The 25,701-nt window shown below is 39.3% G+C and overlaps 1 protein-coding gene and 1 long non-coding RNA gene across 9 annotated transcripts in view; one reads left to right on the forward strand and one right to left on the reverse strand.

Moving 5' to 3' along the window:
- Positions 1-25,701, reverse strand: part of IMMP2L (inner mitochondrial membrane peptidase subunit 2) — a 594,331-nt gene that overhangs the window by 10,066 nt on the left and 558,564 nt on the right. Inside the window, exon 6 of one of the 8 annotated variants that reach the window (XM_042467997.1) lies at positions 21,884-22,006. The exons of the other annotated variants lie outside the window; for them this stretch is intronic. Coding sequence (XP_042323931.1) covers positions 21,953-22,006 — 54 coding nt within the window. The 3' untranslated portion in view covers positions 21,884-21,952. Of the gene's footprint in view, positions 1-21,883; positions 22,007-25,701 lie in introns of those variants that run through there. 8 annotated transcript variants of the gene reach the window in all.
- LOC121930955 lies at positions 13,731-22,834 on the forward strand. Its single transcript, XR_006104043.1, has 4 exons — positions 13,731-13,861; positions 14,438-14,514; positions 19,866-20,008; positions 22,542-22,834. It is a non-coding gene; the product is annotated as an uncharacterized LOC121930955 (long non-coding RNA).

A 25,701-nucleotide genomic window follows, 5' to 3' on the forward strand; every position in this document is an offset into this window, starting at 1 on the left:
TCATCATCATCATCATCATCATCATCATCATCATCATCATCATCATCATCTTATAGCTGAACAGTTTCATAAACAAATGATGAAAAATGCAATTTTTCTTTCTCTCTGGTGTGTGGGGGGCAGTGGGAAGGGGGGGTGAAAGGATGGGGAAGGATCTAATCAGTGTGGATCAAATAGACTATTGGCTGATAGGCTGATGCACACTGGAAATGGAGGGAGCAATTTCACCAGGGGGCAATGTGTGAGTAGCTATGTCAAAACCACCTCCCTGTTTCTGTGAGTGTGTGGTTTTAACGGGGTGGCTGCAGGATCACTGCAGACCAAAAAATTGCAAGATGATGGTGATTTTCCCCCCATCAGTGTAGACGCACCCACTTACTGAGTTTAAAAAGTATAATATTTCATTAGTATTAGAGCAGCATCTCCAATTACCGAACAAGCCTAAGGTTCATTCTACCAATTACAGAGTGTTGGTTTTGTGAGTAGATCCTTAATTTTGTGCTTGAAAGCTTACTTGCATCACCGTTAGGAGAACGCAGATTATAGGCCAGAAAAAGTGTTACATAATGTACTTTTGCAGAGATTGCCAATTAGACACAATCACTGAATCAGTCTCCAGTTTCTGATTACATTGGAAATCATGCATTAAGTATACTGCTGATAAGTTACAATTTTAGCCTTCTCCCTAGGAGTCCAATTCCTTCATGGTTTTATGGAGGAATTAACAAGTGTCCTAGGTTTCAATTTATTATATTTAAACTAACTTTCTTTTGATGATGGCACCAAGACATGGAACAGAGAACAGACATCAGAATGTCTCCTAGTTCAGTAAGTTACAACCGTGAGCCTTCCCATCAGCATTCCAGATATATTGTTGCGGTTACCTCTTTCCATTATCATCTAAACTTTTTTTTGGCAGCGAGAACATCTGCAGTGGGGTTTCAATTAGGCCTTAAACACAATTTGACTTCTAGACCAGGAACACCAGGAATCATGGAAACTATATTTGATACAGTTCCTGGATAGGATTCCTAGGTCTCAGGTCCTGACTCTGACACTCCGGGCATCAAGCTGAGGGAAAGAATCTATGAAGATACCGTGAAAAGTTTTCTTTAAAAGGATGTATTGCTGGCTTCTGATGCTATGAGCAGCTTTAGAGAAGCTGCTCCAGACTCTCCAATTGATCTGCCTGACCTCCTCCTCCTCTATCCCTTTTCTGTTTCAGAATTTTACAAGCTGTGCCTGGCACAAGGGCTCAAGGAGCCGGAGAAGTCAGCATGGGAGGAAACTAAGCTGCCCCAGGAGCCTATGAAATGGCATGACAGGTCTACTGCTGCTTTGTGGCTTTTTGGTATATTTTAAGTCTTCCCAATTCTGTTCCCACATCTTTCATCCAAACCTAAATGATTGAGCCTACAGTACTGTCTCTCTAGGTCTCAGGTACACATGTGTGCATCATTGTTAGCAATAAGAATGCCTTATTTCTTCAGCTCTGGTTAGACACTTAATTATGTTCACTTTTAATTTGTAATTTCACTTCCGTCTCTCTCTTGTCTTCTTTCTCCTTCTTCTCCACCCCACTTCTAATGACTAAATGTCTATCCTTCCCTTCCCTCCCATCGTTTTTCCTTTTTCCCTTCTTCACATGTCCTAATCACTCTTCTCTCTCCTTTCTTAGTTCATATGCCTCAGTTTAATCCATTTAGTCATTTCCCACCAAATTCCAGTTCTCCTAGTTATATCTGTCTTCTCCCTATTTCCGCTTTGTTTGTCTCTTCTAGCAAAAACCTTAAACCTTGACTGGGACATGTCAGATTCTAATCATTTTAAATTGGTAATATTATTAGCAACTACATCTCTTTCCCTCAAAAATCTGTTGATTGTTATTAGTAATAGTATTGTGGGATTGAGTAAAAATTCCACTGACTGTCAATAAAATTTCTTTTCTTGGACTACCACTCTAAATTAGTAAGAAAATTAGTACTCACAAAAGTGCTGAAAATAGATCTGGGAAACGTTTGCTCTTTTTTGGTTCTCTGTCACCCACACATCTACCCGCACACAGCAGAATTAGGGGTCTTCCTATGACTAATGGTAGACTGGAGATAGTGAAAATGAATAGAATGAATAGAGTTTGGGCTCTCCCCCCCCCCATAAAACTCACAGAATTCCCCCCTTCTACATAGCCTTATCACTTTTCCAAGGTCTGAAAAAGAAATATTAAAGATTTCTCTCCATGAAGTTGTCTAATCACCTTACAAAGCATTTAAGTGCATTTTTATATTTATTATAAGAAAGTTCACATTTATTATAAGAAAGAATGTGTATAGACACATTCCTTATTATCATAAGTACAGTGAGAACTCAGTATCTGCAGACTTGCCATCCACTGATTTGAGCATCTGCAGATGGCAAACCTGTGCTGTCCCCAATGGTGGCACGTGCATGCAGCCGCACCGCAATTGGGGACAATGGGACTGAAGCCCTCCTGCCCACGGCCTGTCTTTGGCTGGAGCCCATTGGCCGAAGGAAGCAGAAGCCAGGGCTGAGGATTGGGTCTCCAAGCGTCCTGCCCTCAGGGTCAACACCCTAAGCCTCCATGCCAGCTCTGGATCCCTCTGGCCAATGGGGCTCCAGTCTCTGCCCCTGAAGCCAAGCCCAGGGCAGAAGCCTCAGAAGGGGAAGCAGAGGGAGGGAAGGAAGGAAGGAAGGAAGGAAGGAAGGAAGGAAGGAAGGAAGGAAGGAAGTCTTCAGTCTCACTGTCCTCAATGGCAGCATGGCTGTGTGACTATCCTCCCATAAGAATCAATGGGACTTGTGCATCTGAGGATTTTGTTATTTGCAGGGAGGTCTGGAACAGATCCTCAAGCATACTAAGGACCAACTGTATTCACTTTACTATGATAAATATAGACATAGGCTTAGATATTTGGAAGGGGATTACACAGCTTCTTGAGAGATAAGCATGGTGCCTCCAGATGTTTGCTGCACAGCATAGCCAATGGTCAAGAATGTCCAGAATTGCAGTCCAGCAACATCTGGAGGATTACTTTGTCTTGTATCTTAAAAATCTAACCACCAATGCACAGTCCATAATTCATACTGGGAGAGTTGGCGTGGTGTAGTGGTCTGATGACTCTGGAGACCAGGTTTTGAATCCCTGCTTGGCCATGAAAACCCACTGGGTGACCATGGGAAAGTGACATTCCTTCAGCCTAAGAGGGAGGCATTGGCAAAGCCCATCTAAACAAATCATACCAAGAAAACCAGGTGATATGGTTGCCATAAGTTGGAAACTACTTGAAGGCACACAACAATAAACTTCGTATTGGATGGTATCTGGCTGGCTACTGACAGACTCGATATAGTAGTCTGACTCTAGGTCTGATTCTCCCCATGCTTCTCCCCATGCTTTGTTACTATGGAGAATAATTATGGAAGAACATTTCATTTCTGATAATGAACAAAAGGATATTAAAGTTTAAATTCCTTTTGCATGGAAATTAAAGACTGCATTCATTAAGGCCTATGATTAGCGTATATATTCATGTATAAGTCTAGAATTTTTTTTCAAAAATTGATATTTACAAACTGGGTTGACAATTCATGGATCAATTTAAGTATTGTACTTTAGCTCGCTCTTTTGGCAGCTCTTTGGCATTTTCCTCAAAGGAGTGCTGAGAGAAATTGGTCTTTGAAGGATTTGAATAAGACATTTATTTATGTTTGTCAGCTTTTCTGAGTTAAAATAAGGCAAAATTATCACATTAAAGTTAAATTCCATCATTACTGCTAACATAGGGCCAGAACAGACTGGCCAAAAAGCTGGCTTTCGGGCAGCTTGGGGGGTGCAGCATTTTGATGACTCACGCCCCCAAGATGCCCAGAAGCCATTCAACCAACCAGATGTGGGTGGCTTCAAGATGCTCTGGGGGCATGGCATTTTGATGCTGCATGCTGCCAGAGCACCCAGAAGGTGGCCCAAACCCGGCCCAAATATTTGGGCTGATAACAGAGGGTGCTTTCAGGACCACAGCATGTGTTTGCTGCAGTTCCCTGTCTTTGGCAGGGCAGCTTCAAGCCACCCCTTACTGCTGGTCTATTCCAGCCCATAGTCACTATTTTCCCTGCTTTGCCTTTTCATTCCTTTTAACATATGTGCATTTCCACCTGTGCATGGTCGCCTTTCCCAAACATCACAGAGCTACAATTTACAATAGTTCCTTCCTCATCCATCCAGCCTTTATGGTGAGCACAAACAGTTATGCCTGATGGAATTTTGTAAATTCTTTGGCATCTTTTTCCTTTACTTCATTGTTTACATCCTTTGCTATATGCCTCTATGTCTTACACTGGACTTATTCATGGGTCATATCAAAATCCATCATTTTGGCCCCAAAACATCAAGAGCAACTTATACATGAGGTTGACTTACAGTTGAGTAAATACAGTATGTCCTCTTTCAAGCATGTGAACTGGTTTATCAGTCATCAAACAAGTGAACTAAAATCTTACAAAATAACATAGAAAAAAGAAGAACTTTAAAAACAGACATAGACACATATTCCTTTGCTCATCTCGGTGTCTTGCTGTAAGAACTTAGTCACAAGTGCTAATAACAAGATCAAAATATGCCAGCACCAAGGTCCAGCCACACTCATTCCTCTGAGCTGACCTCTGTATCAGTTCAGTAAACTCTTTGTATTATTACAGGAAGTTTACTAAAAGATAGGCAATGGTTGATTAAGTTCTCTCACTCTCTGACTTTTAAAATGGTTTGCATTCAACTAAGGATAATTTACAGCAAACTCCTGAAAACACGGATGAGCACCTTCTATGATGTATTTGCCTCCATATTTTTCTTCGACACCCGTCAGAAGGAAATGTCAAGTATCCATATGGAGTGTTGTTGTCGTTTCACTGCATGTCATTGTGCAATTCATCTATGTGAATAAACAACATGGGATTGTGGACAGGAAGTGTAATATTTCTTTTTGTTTTCTCTCAAAATTTTATTGTTATGAAGAGAAGCAACAAGGAGAAAGGGAAATGCAAGGGCCAAGACTGCATAACACTGATATAATAATGGAAGTTTTAATGGGCAATACTGACTTTTTTTCTTCTTCATGTGCTTCTTAAACAACCATTAATCCAATTGTGTACTACCATTATAATTTATATACAGTCCACCCTTCCACTACGTGAGAGATCTGTTCCAGATCCCCCTCCGTAAGGGGAAACCCATGTATGCTCATGCCCCATTCATTAAATTGTACTGTGGCTTCAGCATAAGCTGAAAGCTGCATAAGGAAAGCCTGCATATGGAGTGGGCTGACTATTGTGTTTTATTATAACTTACTGTGTTTTTGGTTGTTGTTGTTTTTATGAGTCTTCAAGTCAACTCTAATTTATGGCAAACCTACAGGGATGTAGATATGGAATGAAGAGGGAAAAACAAGGGCACTGCCCTCAAATTTCTGACCCCTCAGGTGAAATTTTCCATCAGAATCCACATTTCTAGCATCAAAGGGAGTGAGCACTTTTATATTTTCTCATTCCTTCACTAACACTGCTTTTCTCTTTGCTTTTCGTTCCTAATCTCTGTTTCAAAATGTTCAGCAGAAGTTTTACGAATACAATACTAGAAATTGGGGACTGAAGGAAAATGTCATGGGGCACAGAATTCTGATGGGGGGGGGTTAATGCCTTCATTTTGCCACCAACCCCCATAGCTCCACCTCTGTGACCCTATTGTATGGTTTTCCCGGAAAGGTTTGTTCTGATATGGTTTGCCTTGCTTTCTCTGAGTACAGCCCACAGTACCTGGTGTTTTCCAGTAGGCCCCATTCCAAGTACTGACAAGGTCTGACCCTGCTTAGCTTCTAAGATCAGAGAAAGTCTGGTGCCTTCAGGGTATTTAGGCTGAAAGGAGCTGAGAACATTTTTAAACATGGAGCTGGGCACTCCAAATGAAGCCACTCTATGATATTTCCTGTACGAATGAGGTGATAAATCTTCTCTGAAGTTTAGTCTAGACTTTAAGGGAGCTATTGAAAGTGCTGATCCATACCCATAAAATATATCAGCATTTTCTATAGCTCATTTAAAACTTAACTAAAATTTAGAACAGATTTACTGCCCCACTAATGTGGAAGCCACTACTCACCATGTAAGACATCACAGAAAAGACTTTGTCACATGTCCCCCAATTTAACAGCTGTTACCAGTGAACATGTGAACTGAACCTCTGGTGAATGTAAAGCCTGGGAAGGTTCATATGCAGGGGCTCCTATGTACATCCTTTTTTTTTTTTTTTTGGCAAATATCAGAATAGATATGTACATACTAGAATGCTGGGTACTGTCATGTTTCCCCTTGAAGGGTTTTCCTCTGATAAGAAACAGGCCTTACTCTATAAGTAGCCACTCAGGCTGTATCTGCACTACAAAAATAATACAGTTTGACAACAGTTTAAGTATGGAATTCTGGGATTTGTTGTTTGTTGTGGTACCAGAGCTCTCTAACAGAGAAGGCTAAATATTTCACAAAATTACAAATTTCAGAATTCCATAGCATTAAACCATGGTGGTTAAAGTGGTGTCAAACTGCTTTATTTCTACAGTGCAGATGCAACCCCAGTCGGACAGCCAAAAACTAGCTGGGCTTTTTTTCTGTTGTACTTGACAGCTTAGAGTCAGAACAGCTTCCGAGACAGAAGAAGCTGATACATGTTCTTCTCCACAAGTAGACAACTAAGCAAGTTGTAGTCCAGGATTCCTTAGGACAAGGGTACTTAGGTAGCTAGGAACTAGGTGGGCCAAGATCCCTAAGCAGCCTTCATCTTTACAAGCATTCCAGTTGCACTGACCTGTTACTCAAAAGCAACCACACTTCTTCATGTGAGCTATTTGTCTGTTTGTCCTTATAGGTGATTTGGGGCTCATCTACAATGCCCAGAATATTCTGGGCTGCTCCTGGAGCATTCTCACACCCAGAGCTGTCTGAGATTCCTCCCAGGAAAAAAGCTCTCAGCATTGATCACATAGCTGCATGCCTCATTGTGATTTCAGATGAGCGATTTGTGCCAGCAATAGCAGAACCAAGTGGCACAGTGGGATATGCATGTAAACAGCCACCTGGTATCGCTAGAGCAAAGATGAGAGGTTTTTTTTTACACTGGGTTATCTAAGGATAGGGCATTTTCGGTGCAGAACTGGCCTTTCATCATGAAGACATGCTAGATTTGAACTGGGTCCTGCATCATTTAGACAGGTTGTAGTGAGGGGTGGGGGAAACTGGTGTAATTGGCTTTTGTAGACATTCCCTGGCCCCCTGTTTATGATTTGGACTTCTGTATGTCCTAATTTCTTTTGGTCTGAACTCTTGGATCTCTAGATGCTGATTGATCAGCTGGCACTTGGCCTCAGGCAGCTCTGGGCATAAGCTCTTTGTCTCAGCTTGTTCCCACTTTTCAGTAGTTCTTGGTAAGTGAATCAAGGGTTTCTCTTGCCTGCTTGCTTGCTTCTGGAGCTCTGCACTGACAGGAGCTAGATTTGTATCTGAGCAGTACAACTATAATATTATAACACTATAACCATAATACTAGCAGAGAACCTCACAGACTTGGAACAACTACTAAGGAACATCAAAGAAGAACGTGCAAAAGCAGGCTTACTATTGAACATAAAGAAAACAAAAATAATGACCACAGAGAACTTACACTCATTCAAACTAGATAATGAAGAAATAGAAATAGTAAAAGAGTTCTCATATCTGGGATCAAACACTGATTGGAATGGGGACTAAAGGCCTTTCCAGAATAGAGAACCCGGCCTCAGGAAACTCCTATGAATAAATAGATACCACCATTGAATATTGTTATATTGATTATTGTTATGTTGTTTGACCTTTGGGTCAGTTTTAACTTGTATGGTTTTAATATTCTATTAGATTTAATACCTTTTTAAGGAGGGAGGGTACTAGGGATTTGATATGTTTTGTATTTTTTAACTTGTTAGCTGCCCCGATTATTATTATTAAAGCCAGGAAATCAGAAGAAGAATGGCAGAGCAGTAGAGGACTGGGGGGAGGGGGTCTGGAGATGTCTCATCCATAGGGTTGCCATGGGTCGAGATCGACACAAAGGCAGTTAACAACAACAAAGTACAACTATACATTTCTGACCTCAGGTGTTTGTAGAGGTAAACAGTCATAGGCCTCAATATACTCAATATACAGCTCCCCAAATGCAATCCGAAATGGCAACTTACTCCATCACCACAGAACAAAAAGGTTTTAAGTAAGAATTTATTTATTTATTTTAAAATGTTATTGTAAAGCACAAGGGATATATGAACCCTCTTAGCCTGCAGACTGGGGAAAGGGTTACAATCATGTTTCAGTAAATATATTCTGAAAAAGTAAGTTCTGTTTCTTAATACTGATGCTGGTATATTATCCCAGGTACAGAAAAGCGCAGAACAAAAAAAAAAAAAAATCATGTTCAGATACTTTGGTCACTGGCAAATACCCTACTGGCTTTAACACTCAGCCTCTAGGTTCAATATATCATACTGCAAACAGGCTGCTAATTCATTTCATGATACAAGGCAATGGATATCCCTGCAGACTTATCATTAAAATCACCCTGAAAATACTCCCTCCTTAGCAAAGCACTATGAGTGGACAGAAGAGGAGAGGAGAGGAAAAAATAGTATAAACAAATAAAAACTAGACGTGTCGGACATGTCAGAGTAATTTGCAAAAAAATGAAATAATTACTGACAAATAATTTATGACCAGCTTCTTAAGTAGCATCAAAATTCTTCATCAGGCAATGATGTAAGTAGTTTTGGAACTGATGTGCTGTCCCGGCTAATAAACAAATTGACATTTTAAATCATTTATTAATGTGGCAATTCTGCAACATATTAAAGGCAAATTTAAAACTAGTTTCCAACCTTGAGTTATTTTGAACCATTTTAATGAAACATTTCATTGAAATAACATTTAGCTCATTTTTAGTACACATATTACTTTATTACTGCCAGGCATTTTTTTGTAATAATAATAATCTATAAAGAGATGAACATTTGAAGCTAAGAGATAAGATATTTGCCCAATGCCTAAAAAATGAAAATCAAAAACTGTCCAACTGGTATACTCTAAACAATGATCTACAACTCCCACCATCCTTATGTAGCACAGTTAATGACCACACCATTTAGGGGATGGTGGGAACCATCATCCCAAACATCCAGAGCATACTAGAATGGAGAAGGCTGATCTATTGATATAATAAGTCCATTTATTCTAGATTTTTTTAACTTTAAATTTATTTGATTTTTGAATTTTATTTGAAGTTTGGATTTGTTGTTATGTGCCTTCAAAATGTACGGCAAATTATCATACAATTTCTTTGTAAGACTCTTTCAGAGGAGATTTGTTGTTTCTGTCCTCTGAGAGAGTGTGACTTGCCCAAGGTCATTCAAAGGGTTTCTGTTGATAAGCAGGGATTCAAACCCTGATCTCCTGGAGTCCTAAGCCCAAAACAGATGGGCCAAAAGCACCGCCTTTGGACTGACCAAGGGTGTGGCATTCAGATGACATATGCCCCTGGACTGGGCCAAAACCACCCCGTGGGCGCCTAAGGTGGCCCAAACCCGGCGCAAGAAGTACAAAAAAAGCACTCCTTGTTGGTGTTCAGTTGCAGACCACCATGGTAGGCAGCCTCCGGACTGAAACATCTGGTCACCAGGGTCCCACACCAAACGGGTAGCGATCGGGGCAGGAGTGGCTCCTGGCCACTCCTTCTGCCCTGTCTGCCTGAGGCTCTAGTCCAACACTCAAACCACTATGTTCTGGCTCTTGACCAAGTGATGACTGATATGGAATTGAAAAGGTGAGTATAGTTGGTATGGGAAGCTGAAGTTAATACAGTTTACAATGTAAGTCACAAAAATGCATCTTAGCATGGTGTTACATGTCATGGGAACAGAAAGTAAAATATATTTCAAACCATAGCTTTGAGCAGCTACCTTTTGGACTACATTCCCAGAATCCTCCAGGTTTCTGCAACCAGAAGTCATATTGGTTGCAGGACTTTGAGAGCTATGGCCCATACTGGCTTCAAACTATCATCCCTTCCTCTTTCTGATTTATTTCAAAACACACATTGCAGAAATCTGTTTATTAATTTATTTTAAAGTGTGATTTTGCTTGGATTTCTAGTAGATTTAAAACATAGCGATAAAACTAGAATATGTCAGTAATGGTCATGAAATGCAGAGGACACAGATATGAAATAGACTGTGGCTGCAATTCTGTACACATGATATATACTTCTGAGTAAACATGTATTCAATGTATGTAAGACTCCACTTTAACAGTTTCTAGGGAAAACTCACAGAAGACTTCATCCTGGTGTCACATTTGTTTCTGGTAAAAGCTATTATTTGCAGTGGCTATAGCACTAGCAGTACTGCAATCTGCCAAATCTTATCACAGAAACATAATAGCCTTAAGGAGAACAGAGAAAGATGTACAAATGTCATTAGTTCATGCGGAGATTGTGGATACGGGTCTTTTTCAGAATTATTAACCATATGCCTCGCTTGGAATGAAAAACAAGAAGAGGTGAACTAGTTCAAGGAATTCCAGAATTTTTACATTTGGGCACATTTTTAAAAACTATGTTATCTCAGTATGTTTGTTAAGAAGAGATTAGTCATTTTGCTATAATCATAAAGAGCCATATACCTTCTAGAATCCTCCTAGCCAGTATGGCCAGTAGTTGCAGAATTTAGGGGCAATGAAGTCCAAAAAGTAATTTCCCCAATCTTTGGCTACAAGAATCACTTGGATGCTCTTGTAGAGCTGCATGTAAAAGGGGTGGGGGGTGGGTTATGTCCTGATTGACAGAGGGCAAAAATGCACTGCAGAAATAATCCAGTTTGAGACCACTTTAACTGCCCTGGCTCAGTGCTAGGAAATCCTGGGAACTGTAGTTTTGTGAGGTGATGCTGGCCAACGGAAGACTGGGGCTGGAAACAGCCCCGCCTCCGCTGTTCTGCCAGCATCAAGGGGACAAGCTCCCTGTTTAGCCCCGCACACGGGTGCGCAAGCGGGGAGAGTGCGCGCTGCCACAGGCCACGACCCAGGCAACTGCCTGGAGCGGTTGCGCGCAAAGTGCGCGGAGGAGGAGGTGGGTGGCTGGCAGTGATGGCCGCATGGGCAAGCCCAGCCCAGGGGCTGGCCCCAAAGCCAGGAACTGGCGGGAACCGGGCCAGGACCGGGCCGGGACCACCAAAAATGAGACTGTCCCACCTGTAGGCAGGATATGGCATCCCTATTTCTATAGTACAAGTCATTGAAGTTTATTGCACCGGAGTTAAAATGCTCCCCAGTGCGTTCTAATGTGCTCGCGCAGGGGCGCGCACAGAATGTGACGGGAATGCGACGGGGCCAAGAACCCCATTTTACTGCACACTGGAATGCCACATTTGCCGCCGGGCGTTCCAATTGCATTCCTGTTAAGTTCCAGAGGGCGCCATTTCTGGGGACGCTTAGAAACAGTTCCCAGAAATGGTGCCCTCTGGAATACAACGGGAACACGATTGGAACGCCCGGCAGCGAAGGCAGTGTTCCAGTGTGCGGTAAAATTGGGTTCTAGGCCCCATCACATTCCCATCATGTTCTGTGAGGGCACATTAGAACACACTGGGGAACGTTTTAACTCTGGTGCGATAAACTTCAAAGTATTTTACAGATGGATCCAATGATGCCCTTCCAGTGGCTTGTGCTGATTGTGCCAGAAATTGTGATGCCTCTTCCCCCTGTGTCTCCTTGTGCACCCAAAAAAGCCTGCTCTGGAAAGTTAGGAAACCCAGCAGTTTTCAGGACTGCAGAACATTGCACTGGGAGAATAAGTGGTACAGGTTTCCTTTAGCCAAAACGCTTGGGACCAGAGGTGTTTTAGATTTTGGATTATTTCAGATTTTGGAATATTTGCATATATTCAATGAAATATTTTGTGGGACTGAAGTCTAAACATCAAATTCATTTATGTTTCCTATGCACTTGATAGCCTGAAGGTAATTTTATATGTGATGTTTTTAATAAATTGGTGCATAAAACAAAGTTTGTGTACACTGAACCATTAGAAGGCAAAGGTGTCACTATCACAGTTACCCATGTAGACATTGTTGGATCTTGGAGGATTTGGGATTTTGGAATTCTGGATAAGGATTATTCAACCTGTAGAAATTTCCAATATTAAATACAGAACTACCCTATAGGATCTTGGACTATTCCACTCTATTATGGACCCTTCAAGAAATACTGTTTTCTTTCATACTAAGAAGAAATAGCTTCCTAGCCAAAGGCTTAAATTGCTACAAAAAATCTGACAGCATTTGGAAAGTGTAAATGAGATGGTTTTACTGGATGCTCCCTTCACATATGTGTGAAAGGACAAAGCACAATACACAAATGAGGCACCTCTCAGCTTCAGCTAGTATTTTAAATTTCTTCTATACAACTAGGTTTTCCTTTCCGTTGCAGCATTAAAAGATAACACCCCTGGGCAGATTAGCAAGTTAAGGTTATGCAGGTTTTGAAATCACTGCGACCTTGACTGAATAAAATCTGTTTCCAAATGCAATTCATTAAATACCATTATGTGACATGACAATACTGGGAGGAAAGGGGATCTGCAAACAGTAAAGCCAAAGTCCCTGAGGAAGCCTGATGTAATGAAGTAGGGCCAGTCAAAACAGCACATTTTGCTGCAGCTAGATGTGTAATTTGAAAATCTTTGCGAAGAAAGTGCATAGGTCAGCAGTGAAGTTCAGTCCACCTCGTCACTGACACTGCAGAACTGCTAAAAGACATGAAGAGCAAAGCTGTCTTTCTTTGCCATATGCCAGAGGAACTAATATTAAAAATACAGGAAAGAAATGGATTGCACCACTTAAGGCCAAATAAATGTCAACCATAACAAACACCTCTTACATAATTTAAGACTGAGTCCGATTTAAGCTTAACTTAAATAAAGACCACTGTACAAAGAGGAACTTATTACTGAGTAAACATGCACAGGTTTGCAATGAACTGTTGTGGTTGTGTTCCTTCAAATTGTTTCCGACTTATGGTGACCTTAAGGAAAAACTATCACATGGTTTTTTTGCCAAGATCTGTTCATGGGGGTTTTACCTTCCTCTGAGGCTGGGATAGTGTGACTTGCCCAAGGCTACCCAGTTGATTTCCATGCCTGAGCAGAAATTGAAACCCTGGTCTCCAGAGTTGTAGTCCAACACTCAAACCATTGTACACACTGGCTCTTGTACTGAACTGTATTCTCATGAACTGTATTTTTCACAAGAAAATCATGGCTTCAGCCAAAGAAACATGCTGGTAACATATGAAGGACATGTGGGCCATTCATGTGCTGTCCTGCTTAAAGCCTGCAAGTACCAGGATGAGTGTACCTAATCCCACCTAGGGATATGATGAAGCTGAATTTCACAGAATGAGAAATTTCAGACTAGGCCATTCAGGGAGTTATGAAGCTGGTGCTTGCAGCAAATGAATGGCCATGTTAGTTATGAGATAGCTATTGATCCCATTATTGGTCTAATTACCTCACTGTTTTTCTTTTAAAGCAGGTCAGGGCATTTCCTGTGCCTTTGCAACTAGTATTTAAATTTATGACACTCCACAGGATGCAGGAGATCTGTATTTACTTTGTGGTCTTCAGAAGCTGCATGGAACAATCTGGGCTCCACTCCAACCAGTTCCAGGGCAAGCCTTCTCCACAGGCTACACTTTTGCTTACATTTACTTGGGAACTGAAGATGATGAGGTGAATCTTCAAGAATGAATGATATGATTGGACTGGAAGAAATATTTAGTGTTTATGCATATCCTTGCTATGTCAAAGCTGAGAATGAATTTTCGCACAAAGTTGTAGATGAACCATAAGTGAGTCTTTTAGCATACCAAGTGTATATTTATGGAAAGGCTGAAGTACTGTGGTGAGACATTTTCACTAAGGGAGCAGAGACAAAAACAGCAGGGAGAAGTGTTTGGAGCATTGGCCACTACAAAAAAGTTTTTGTGAAAATAATTTTTCAAAGGTAATGACCAAAAATACTTCCCTTTTGTTAGCAGTAGTAATTATGTGTGGTAAAGATTTAAAACAAATCACTGATTTAATTATTAACCACATGCGAAATAGTCTTGTAAACTAAAAAACAGTGATGAGGAATTAGATGCACACTGTTCAGGTCATCCTCCTTTAATGATTCAAACTGTTAATTAAGCCTAATGCACTGTGATTTCTCTGCAAACTTGGGAGAAACTATCAACTTGAAATTCCTTCAGATATGTTGCTTTCAAAAGAGCAGATTATTAAATTTGCTTTTCTCTCATGAAACAGTGAACGCCTGTATGCTGTCACCACAGATGTCGAAACTGAGAATGATTTTTCCACACACAGCTGTAGATACACCAAAGGTGAGTCTTGAAGCATGACAAGTGTATCAAGTGAAAGGCTTCCTTGCATAAGTTCATTAAGGATAAATCTATACTGTAGAAATAATACAGTTTGACAGCAAATTATATATGTAAATTAAATATTAGATGGCAGAGCTATACTTTTTCTCTGTTGCTTTTATATATCTTACCTATGAGATAGATCAGGCTGAGAGAAAGTGCTAGACTCAATTATTGGGCTTCATGGTTAAATGGCAGCTGAATCCTGGTCTCCCCAGGTATTCTCACCACTATGCTGCCCTATCTCTGTTATGCTGGTTTACTATTAACATTCTTGAAATACAAAGAGCTCACTCTCAATGATGGTACATCTGCACTATAAAAATAATGTAGTTCACTTTAACTGTTGTAGTTCCATCCTATGAAATCCTGGAATCTGTAGATCTTTAGCCTACTCTGCCAAGGAGTGCTGGTACCTAACAAAACTAGAAATCCCAGGATTCTGTAGGAAGTAGCTATAGCAATTAAAGTGGCGTCAAACTGCATTATTTCTACAGTGTATATGCACCTGAAGTGTTAGTGATTGGGGGTTTGCAGTATTCTAGCATATCCTTTTCTCTGGATGCCTAAACTCAAACTCAAATTTCTAAATGTTCAACTGATTTTTTCACATACTACAATGGTAGAAATTTGAGGACTGAAAGAAAATTTCATAGGGTGCAGTATTCTCATTAGAAGGCATTGCCTTTATTCCGTCATTACGATAACCCTGAAAAAGAATGGGAACAAAAGTTCGATATCCCCCAGTGCATGATCACTGCATCTTGGTCTAATTTAGCAACATTTGGCAGCATTTGTCTGATGACTGTTTTAAAATAACCATCTTCATGCTTCATGCTTCAACAACAACAACAAAAAATACTTTTTAATACACAGTGGCTTGAAATTTCCATATTACCAGTAAACATTCCTTGAATTAAACAGGTATACATATTAATTTCATTACTTATACACTCTAGTTACTCAGAACTGACTCCTCCCCTTAGGCTACAGACTTGGCACTGTGATGTTCTACCACTTAGGTATACTATGTAGGTAAGAAGCTCATTGAAATGAATGGCCGCAAGCAAAATGGCTGCATTAATGTTTAAATGTAATTGTTAGCTCTAGACCTAGCACTAGAAAAGAATAAAAGAGTGTTTCTTTCCCCTAATAAACATCCCTAACATATTTTCTTAGAGCCTCAAAATAAAAATGCTACATTTCACAGTAATTCCGCTGTGGGCCAGAAGGAGCAGCTATTAAGCAGGAGAATTCATAAAGCAGTGTGCCAGCCATTTTATCAAACCCTGTAAAAATGAGCACATTTTATTTTTATTTTCTAGTTATTATACAGAAGCTATTAAATGCATGGTGTCCTCATTCCGCCCTCCGCTGATTGTGGCTGGTTGGCATTTTACTTGTTAAAAGAAAGGTAACTAAACATAAACGAAATGTCAGAGCTTTAGTAACTATAACCCTTTGTTTATAGAGCTATGGACCAGGTTCAATGTCAAGAATGGGAAAAGGCCAAAATTGCTGCTTTTCTGTTAAGCCAGTAGTTTAACTATTATAAATATTAATTATAAATGACACTTTTGCCCCTGGTTCCACTGAGGTATAGGAATGAAATGCCATCATGGCTATACTCAAGGGACTGATGGCTAACAGGGGAAAGGCCTTAAAACTGGGTTTGGTAATGGTGATGTATCTGAGAACAAATCTCTTGCCTCTCAAACGCAAGAGATTGAAAAGCAAGAGATTGGTATTGAAAAGCTGAGATTTTTTTTCTTGTGTTAAATCACACAGGAACCTCTGCAATCTGTTAAAAAGGTGAACTTTAATTCATGAGTTTTTTGGCCATAAAAAAGGCAATCTGAGGTGTTGATGGCCAAAGAAACAGCTATCAATGGGCACATTGTGGTTGTGGGGTTCTATTTTGTTCACTCTTGCCATCTGACCTCAGTTTAAAGAATTTCAAATGTTAGGACACCACATTCTGAGGCAGTCCATTCCAATGTCAAACACTTCTTAAAGTTCTTCCTGATGCTTAGGCAGAATATATTGGTTTGTGTCCTAATCTTTGAAGCAGCAGAACATAGGCTTGCTCCATCTTCTACATGACATCACTTCAGATTTTTAAAGGTGGTTATCATGTCACTTCTCAGTCTTCTTTACCCCAAGCTAAACATACCTAGCTCCCTAAGCTGTAGCACATTAGCCTTGGTTTCCAGATGTCTGATCATCTTCATCACCCTTCTCTAAACACATTCCAGCTTGTCAATAACCTTCCTGAATTGTGGTGCCCAGAAATTGACATAGTATTCCAGGTAATAATAATAATTTATTATTTGTTATATAATAAATTATTATTATTATTATTATTATTATTATTATTATTTATATCCCACCTCTCTACAAAATGCAATCGGGGCGGCTTACAAAGATTAAAAAATCTACATTCAAACCCTCAGTTCCCCCCCCCCCGGCCGCCTTAAATACAATTAAGCAATGCAAAAAATAAAACCTACTTTCAAAATGTAGGTCTGACCACAGCAGAATAGTGGCATGATGCTTCCCTTGATCCCATAATTCTTTGATGCAGCCAATTTTTTTTTTTTGCAATTGTACCACACTGTTGAATCATGTTTAGCACATGGTTTACTAAGAGCCCTAGATCCTTTTCTCGTGTATTGCTTTCAAGCCACATGACATTCATTCTACGTTTATGTACGTTTTGTTCCAGCTCTCAAATTTGTGAAGGTAATTTTGAATTCTGATCCTGTCCTTTAGGGTATTATTTACTTCCTAATTTGGTGTTATCTGCAAATGTGATAAGCATGCCTTCTATTCCATCATTTAAGTCTTTTGTAAAGATGTTAAACAACACTAGGCCCAGGAGATAACTCTGAGGTATCCCACGAATCACTTCTCTCCAGGATGCAAAGGAACTATTGGTGAACCCTCTCTGGGTTTGGCCTGTCGACCAATTACAAATTCTGCTAACTATAGCACTATTTGGCCTGCAGTTCACCTGCTTTCCTGTAATAATATAATGGTGGACTTTGTTGGAAGTCTTATTGAAATCAAGATATATTACATCCACAGCATTCCCTTGATCTGCCAACATTGTAATTCGGTTTTTAAAAGGAGGAATAAACGTGACTTCTTTCTGAGAAACCCATTCTGGCCTTACTAATCATAACATTCCTTTCTATGTGTTCACAGGGTTATTCTTTAATTATTTATGCTAGAAACTTTTAAGGTATTGACATCAAGTTCTTGAAGGCACATACCAACAACAATAATAGCTCTGAGATTTCATCCAAAAGTTGCTTTAGTACTCTTAGGTGTAATTCATCAGGCCCTGAAGATTTGAATTCTTTAGACTAGTTATGTATTCCTTTACTACCTCTGCACCTATTCTGGGCTGCAGTCCCCTTTCTAAATCATTTGTTCTATTTCGCCAACTAGAACACTAGACCTGAAACAGATGGGCCAAAAGCAGCAGCTTTGGCCCAATCCAGGGGTGTGGCATTCAGATTATGCATGCTCCCAGATCAGGCTGAAGCCATGCCACAGCTGCCTAAGGTGGCCCAAATTCACCTTCAAAAGGGGAAGGAAAAAAACCTCTCTTTTTCGGTGACCAGTTTAGGATCACAACAGCGGCCTGGATTGGAACTGGGCATGTACCAAAAAGTGCCAGGCTTTTTGTCCTGTCTGCTCGAGAAGATTAAGGAAAAGAAGGTATTGAATAGTTTGGCCTTCTCTCAGTTTGCTAGTTTCATTTCACCGCCTTCTCTATACATTTTAGATATTTATGGGAAAGCACTTCATCACTGGAAGCTGAGAACATTTCCCCCTCCTACTTAATACTTTTAAGGAGATAGTAAAGTACTTTGCCTGAAGTAGCAATCAAATTCATTTTAGCCCAACTGGCAGATTCAGGGTTCTTCCATGCTACATGAATTACAGTACTACGATTCCATTTTAACTGCCTTGGCTGCGCCCTATAGAATCATGGCATTTGCAATTTGGTGAAGTACTAGAGCTCTCTGAGCATTTTCAATACCACTCCTTTCAAGACTCATTATCATGGCATCATACTGAATGGTTGTATGCTGTTGCTTGTTTATACCATCTACTGTCTCACATCCTCATTCCATCTAGTGATGCAGTGTTTGTATTTGTATACATAGACATAAAGCGTCTGTGTTAAAAATATTTTAGTTTTGAAAAGATTTATATAAAACATCCTATTTTCAGCCAGATTATGTCCTGCAAGGATGTTTCTGTTTTTTAACTATGGTTTGCATTACCATGCCCCTCATCCCATTTATATCTTGTCACATTAGTTATTGTAACACAAACATTTTTTGGATCAAGAATTGATTACCTCAGTCCTTAGCATATTGAATAATCCTCCAGAAAATTATACGTTGTTGAAGATTGTATGCCTTTGTAGCATATAGCCACAAAGGCATACAATATTCAACAATGTACAATTTTCTGAAGCAATATTCTAGCCCTTGACATAAACCCTGCCATATTAGATTAGATAAATGATGCATCTAGCCCACTATCAAATTTGTCATCTGCCATTATCATTTAATAGTAATACCATTTAGTAATAATTATGTCACCATTCAGAAGCACATTTACATAATAAAGCACATTTTAAATTTACAGAACAAATAGGAAACTTCAATCTATGTTCTTGTTCTGTGAAGCTTTTTGAGATGGGCAATAACATTCAAAGTAAGATACTCAAATCTTCACTTCAGTGGCTCCAACCAGTTCCATTTTATCACGCACATAAGGAGTTACAACTAGTTTTTGTAACATGGTCAACAGATGAAACTCAGCAATTTTGGTTTCTGTTGCAGCAAAGAAGCCTCAGATTTAAGCAATTTTCAAAGTTGGAAGCTTAGTTTAAAATGCCCTTCCTTTGGCTTTTAAAAACACCTGTCTTTGCAATATCTCTCTCAAACTCATTTCATTAGTGAATCTCACTACATATTATGATATCTGTGTTCTCTGTGGTAGAACCAGAAAACTCCTTTGATTAATCTATATCTGTGGAAACCAACTGGGTGGCCTTGAGCAAGTCACACATTCTCAGCCTAAGAGGAAGGCAGTGCCAAACACCCTCTGAACAAATCTTGCCAAGAAAAACCCAGGATACATTTGCCTTAGAGTTGCCGTATGTCAGAAATGGCTTGAAGGCACACAACAATAACAACAAATCTGACAGGATTCTAGCTGGCATGAAAGGGAGGGGGGGAAAACAGATCAGCAGTTGAGCACATGTTTTGTGTGGTGTATGTCCCCAGGCCCAGCATCTACACTCAAAATTTAGGTTGGATCTCTCTTGAAACAAAGGAAAATCATTGCTGTTCAACATTGATGATATTCACTGAGAAGATCCACTGGTCCTGCCTCCTGTCAACTCCAAGTTTAAACCACAGATTGTGAGGTACGTGTAAGGCAGCTGGGAAAGAGATGCTTACATCTTGGAAATGTTTCCTTTGCTGAATTACAAAAAGAACTGAGAAAAGGAAAGCAAGACCAGGAACTACAATGATAAGAGATATTGTACATAGTCTTACATAAATATCTACATGCTGTATAGCTTTTGAAATTATGTGGGCAGGAGTTCAGATATGAACACCTTGTCTTAAATATTTTATTGATCATTTTAATCCATTTTCCTCAATTTTTCTGGGGAGAAAATAGTTGTTTTTCCCCATTTTTCTGGATCTTCACATGTCTAGAAAGGATTAATGGTTACTCTATCTATCTATCTATCTATCTATCTATCTATCTATCTATCTTTCATTCATTTCATTTCATTTCATTTCATTTGTCTATCTGGGCATCCATTTAGACACACTCAGATATATGTCTATACTTGATTTTTACTTAGATTCTCTTCTACTTGCATATCTGTATATGGGCAACCTTTCCACTTTTATATTCGTCTTCACTAATTGGTGAGGCCAGGAATAATTGGGTCACAAAAAGTATTATGACTTAAGATGGTGAGCTGCTGCAGGCACAGGAAATTACATCTTAAGAAATAAATACCATAAATGTGAATCAAGCCATTATTAATGTGATCTTAATGCAAGTACGTGTTCAAACCAAGGTATTACAGGAAATCATCTGTAATACCTAGACTTCGCTGGAAAAACTGTAAGGGCAATAGATCAACCACAAAGGAAACTGTAACCCTGCAGATTTAAAAATAACACTAACAAAGAGGCTGGCCTCAGAAGGATAGGTTTTGCAGGCTGATTAAGACAGAATTAATAAAGGCAACTTTTCCTGTGAAACATTGGACTTCAGTACAGATACCAAGGTGTAAATTACATACCTCTCACATTAATGGCAAATGTGCACTCATGTTTAATGTGCTGCAGTGTGAACAAGCACAAATAAGTAGGGATCTGATACCTTGCCATGTGGTACATGAACATACGTGAACTTAGTCATATCCTAGTTAGACTGCTGCAACATACTCTTTGGATGGCTGACTCAGATGATGTTGTATGCTGCAACAAAAAACATACTGCTCTAGTGACTTCCAGAATATAAAGCAATGGATTGGTTACAACCATTGGATTAATATATGACTACACTATAGGATAATATGCAAGGGTAGCTGTGTTGGCCATTTAGCAAATTCAAACAAAAATCCACCACACAGTGATACCTTTATTGGCCAACCGAAATTTACAATATTGTAACATAAGCTTGCAACGCTATAAGACATTAAACTTCACATTTTGCCTCAGATCCCAGAAGAACAGTCTTTTAAAAAGCAAAACCCATAACTGAAGGCTACTTTTGAGAACAAACAAAAAAACATGCAGAGAGAGAAAAGATAAGAGAGTTTCTGCAATGCCATCACGAAATAATCCATATGTGTATCTGTGTAACAGTAAGTAGTTTTGTGTTTGCATTCCTCACTTTTACTGCTCAGGAACCAATTAAGCAGTTTATTCTTTACAAAGGAATCAGCTATCTGAATTTGATGACTACCTTTCAGCTGACTTGTTCATAAAGTGTATAGATTAATTCAGTTGACTAATCTCTGCTTAATTAATTATGCCATTATGATTTGGCTAATTAGAGAAATTTACTAGGTCCTGTATTTACCAATTGATTAATGAAATATCTATATGTCACCTTTTGACTACAGATCTTCCAGGGAGCTAACAAAGCAATATTAAAAAACATAAAGTCATGTATCATAATCTACCTCCACATCAGTGATTTTGTACAATTCTTTTCATAGCTACGTTGAAAAGGATATATATTTCTTTATCGCAGAAGTAGGAATCATGTGGCCCTCCTGATTTGTTGGACTGCAGCCCTAGCCAGCAGAACCAGTAGTGATGAATGCTGGGAGTTGTAGTCAAAAACACCTGGAGTGCTGTATGATTTCCACCTCTGCTGCACAGCATAAGTGCTAGAAATAAATATGAGACAAACAGGTCTCAGGAACTGTGTTTACGTTGACAGCTAGGTTCTAGTTTTGAATATGAATGAATGCATGATATAAGGAAAGAAAGATATATAAGGAAGAATGTCCTCAAACATTTCACAAGTAAAAACTGGGGACATGCTTGACCGGGGAATATCACAGTGTGATCAAGAGAGCAAACATTATTAATGTGGAAGGACACACAAGCTGGGAGAGGCTGCAGTAGTTTGCTTTTGCCTGAGCTTGCTGGGAAAGGCAAGATTCCATCCATCTCCTTCTCCCACTGTGTTTATGGAGTGCAAACCACTTTTATACTTGGAACTCATGTTGCAGCAATTAAAGGGAAGGACAAAGGGGGAACTGGGAAGAGGAGAGAGAAAATGGGTGGGATAACAGGATTAATTAGGACTGTCCCTGCCAAACTGGGACAGTTGGAAGGTATAAATATGTATTGCATAATTTATTTTCAATCTTTAAAAACATTCTTTCTTTTTATTTATGTCATTTTTTTCTTTTCTAGGCTTTCTAACCTCAAATATTAAAGATACTCAGCAGTGATGTAAAATAAAGAAGGCTTTAAAAATAACATTTTTAAAACAGCCTGCTGAAAGAAGCTGCAAAATGCAACCGATGTAAAGGAAACTTTCAGCAATGATTTTTTTTATTTTAAAAGAATACCTTTGTACCACAAGATATCATATATAATATATTACAAAAGATTTACTTCAAATTTCTTTAAAATAAAATTAATCATAGTGTATGAACTTGCACTGAGCCTAGGGTTGGGCTAAGGATGCTAAAGGATTTCACTCAGTTCACATTTTCACATGAGCAAGCATGATATTAACTCCCCAGATAAATACACAGAATGAAACACGATTATCTTTTGGCTTTTATACCTCTCCTAGTGCTGTGATAGCCATTTTCACATCAGAAAAGATATTTAAATGTATTTAAATTTTAGGTTAAACAAGAATCCAATATAATAAATTTAAAGATTTGATTAATTCAAAAATATTGTAGGGTAAAATGTGTCCAAATATGTGTATTTGTGAAAAAGGAACTCAACAATTGTGTGTGTGTGTGTGTGTGTGTGTGTGTGTGTGTGTGTGTGTGTTAAAAACAGGAAGCTCAGACTGAAGAAATTATTGACTTGAGAACAGATGTTGCAATGAATATCTTAAAAACTGATACATTGGAAGCAGCGTGTTCCCTTTACTAAATTTGACTAAAACATCTTCAAGATCACATTCAATTCCATTATTTTTATGATTTTGCAATGGTGTCTGTAACTTCATAGTCTCCCCACTGAAAGTCACAATTGTCTTTAAAATGGATTAATCCTGTTATTACTTAGTAATTTCCATTTCTTTTAGAGGCCTGTTGTGATACTGTCATAACCAGACATTATGGATCTGGCATGCCAAGAAATAGGAGAGGATATAGTGATGCAGTAATAGGTTTACATAGTGAAATAGAAGTAATTTTATGTGGTGAAATAGTCCTATAGATAACTGGAGAGAAGGGAGGGCACCAAGAAATGGAGGGGGAATATGCTTGGGGCAAGTTGGAAAGGAGGCTATAATCCCAATGAAATTGAAATGGACAATGGCAGGAACGAGTCATAGTTTATGGCTCTGTTGGTTTCCTGAGGGAAGACTTGATGGAGAGATGTATTAACATGGAAGGTGGGGGAGCTGGAGGTTGAAAGTCCGGGATGAGGCTTCCCCTTGCACTTTTCCAAGCCTTCAGTTGCCTCTTCAGAGGCAACTGAAGGCCTGGGAGGAGGAGGAACATATTGGTCAACCATAATATACACCAAACCTGGCCCCTTGACTAATATTGAGACAGGCCCGTTCTATCCCAACGGCCATCTGCTTGGATGGCTGTCCTCAAACCACCAGTGATGTAATTTTTCTCATACAATACAACATCCCTCTCCCACAGTGAATCCTTTGTTAGCTGGGGAGAAGGCCCTGATAAATGGAGGGACCCCCATTTATTACACTTCCAAAGAAGGAAACTCCACCACCTTCTGAGGGAGCATGTTCCATTATCAAACACATTCCCTCGGAAGCAAACCATTGTAATTGGCTCCCCACCTGTGTAAAAAAACTATAGAAAGTCCTTCCACTCCCAGATCATCATAATTCTACCCAGTTCAGAAGACAAGGTCCAAAGTGCCTGTGAGGGTGAAATAATTCATTTAATTGCTGCCAGTTTCCTAGAGAAGCAAGAGACTGGCTTAGTTCTTCTCTGGGAGAAGGGATGCTGAGGAGCTATTATGTTCATGACCTTTGTCATTTCCTTATTTTAGAGGCCAACCAGGGCTTCAACAGAAATGCATGCTGAGGCAACAGAAACTCCCCAAGGGCCAAAAGGAATCCATCTGGATCCATAAGCCTCCTGGGACAAACCATTGTAATTGGTTCCCCATCTGTGTAGAAGAACTATAGAAAGTCCTTTCACTCCCAGATCATCGTAATTCCACCCAGTTCAGAAGACAAGGTCCAAAGTGCCCGTGAGGATGAAATAACCCAGGATTTATATCCCTATACTTTATAGTCTACTCTGTCTTTATATCTGTGAAATGTTTTTTTCTTAATAATATGTACCAATGAACAACTGACCAACTTCACAGCTCTAAATTAAAATGGTAAAACAAAAACATCCCAGAAAAAAAACCAAGCATAAAGGACTACTCTTCATATTAGAATATAAACAATGATGCACTGAATAGATTAAAAATGGTATCAAAACACTATGGTGCACATAATCAAAATGTTCAAGCCTTGGAAATTTCCAGACTTTTCTTTTAAAAGATGATTTCATGTTGCTCCTCTGGTGAGCTAATGTGCCAATCAGTTTCAAATGTTTTTATAAAAAGAAAGAACAGAGCTGAACAGACTCTACTGCTGAGTTCAGTATGTATTGGTTTTGTAATTGTTAATGTCACGGGGAGCCACTGAGGTTTGCTAGACACCTTCCTCTACAGCTACATTCAAAGCAAGAAACATTTCTGTTCAAAGCTGCATGAGATCATTTTGAGTCTAACAACCACGGGAAATTAAATAGAACTTCCCAGTTCTTGAAAGCTAATTCAAAATCTGCATCCTGGTTATTTTGCAATTCTTTATTTTAAAATGATGTCATGTAGAAGCAGGTGATAACACCAAAAACTATGAAACTTTTTAGAAGAGGAAGCAGTGCATGCATTATTTATTGTGACTATATACTGTTTGAAGCTGCAGTGAGAATTACAAACTGACAATACCCCATAAAGCATATGCAAACATGTCTAATAATGATTTAAAGCAACTTTCTCTCCTGTTGCATGCACTGGTTAGCAATATGAACCACTGAGCCTGTTCCAGGCTATGCTTGGGAAGTGTTTTCCCCTACACGAACTGTGGACATGTGAAGTATTTAAAACTGCTCACACTGGAAATATTTACAATATTCAGACATTTGAGACAGTGTCCATCAAATGGGATAAGAAAGGGAGCAAATTAAACCTACACACACTCTCTTCACAAGAAAAATGACAGTCAGTGGAGGAGAACCTCTATTACACATGGAGGCTTTCCATGAAATCCAGAACCCTGAAAAATCAAGATTTCTGATCTCATGAAATGGCTGAAAATGTTCTCTGCTTCAGACTCACCCTTCAATTGAAGAGA

Source organism: Sceloporus undulatus, chromosome 5, assembly GCF_019175285.1.
Source record: "Sceloporus undulatus isolate JIND9_A2432 ecotype Alabama chromosome 5, SceUnd_v1.1, whole genome shotgun sequence".
In the NCBI taxonomy this organism is placed as follows: domain Eukaryota; kingdom Metazoa; phylum Chordata; class Lepidosauria; order Squamata; family Phrynosomatidae; genus Sceloporus; species Sceloporus undulatus.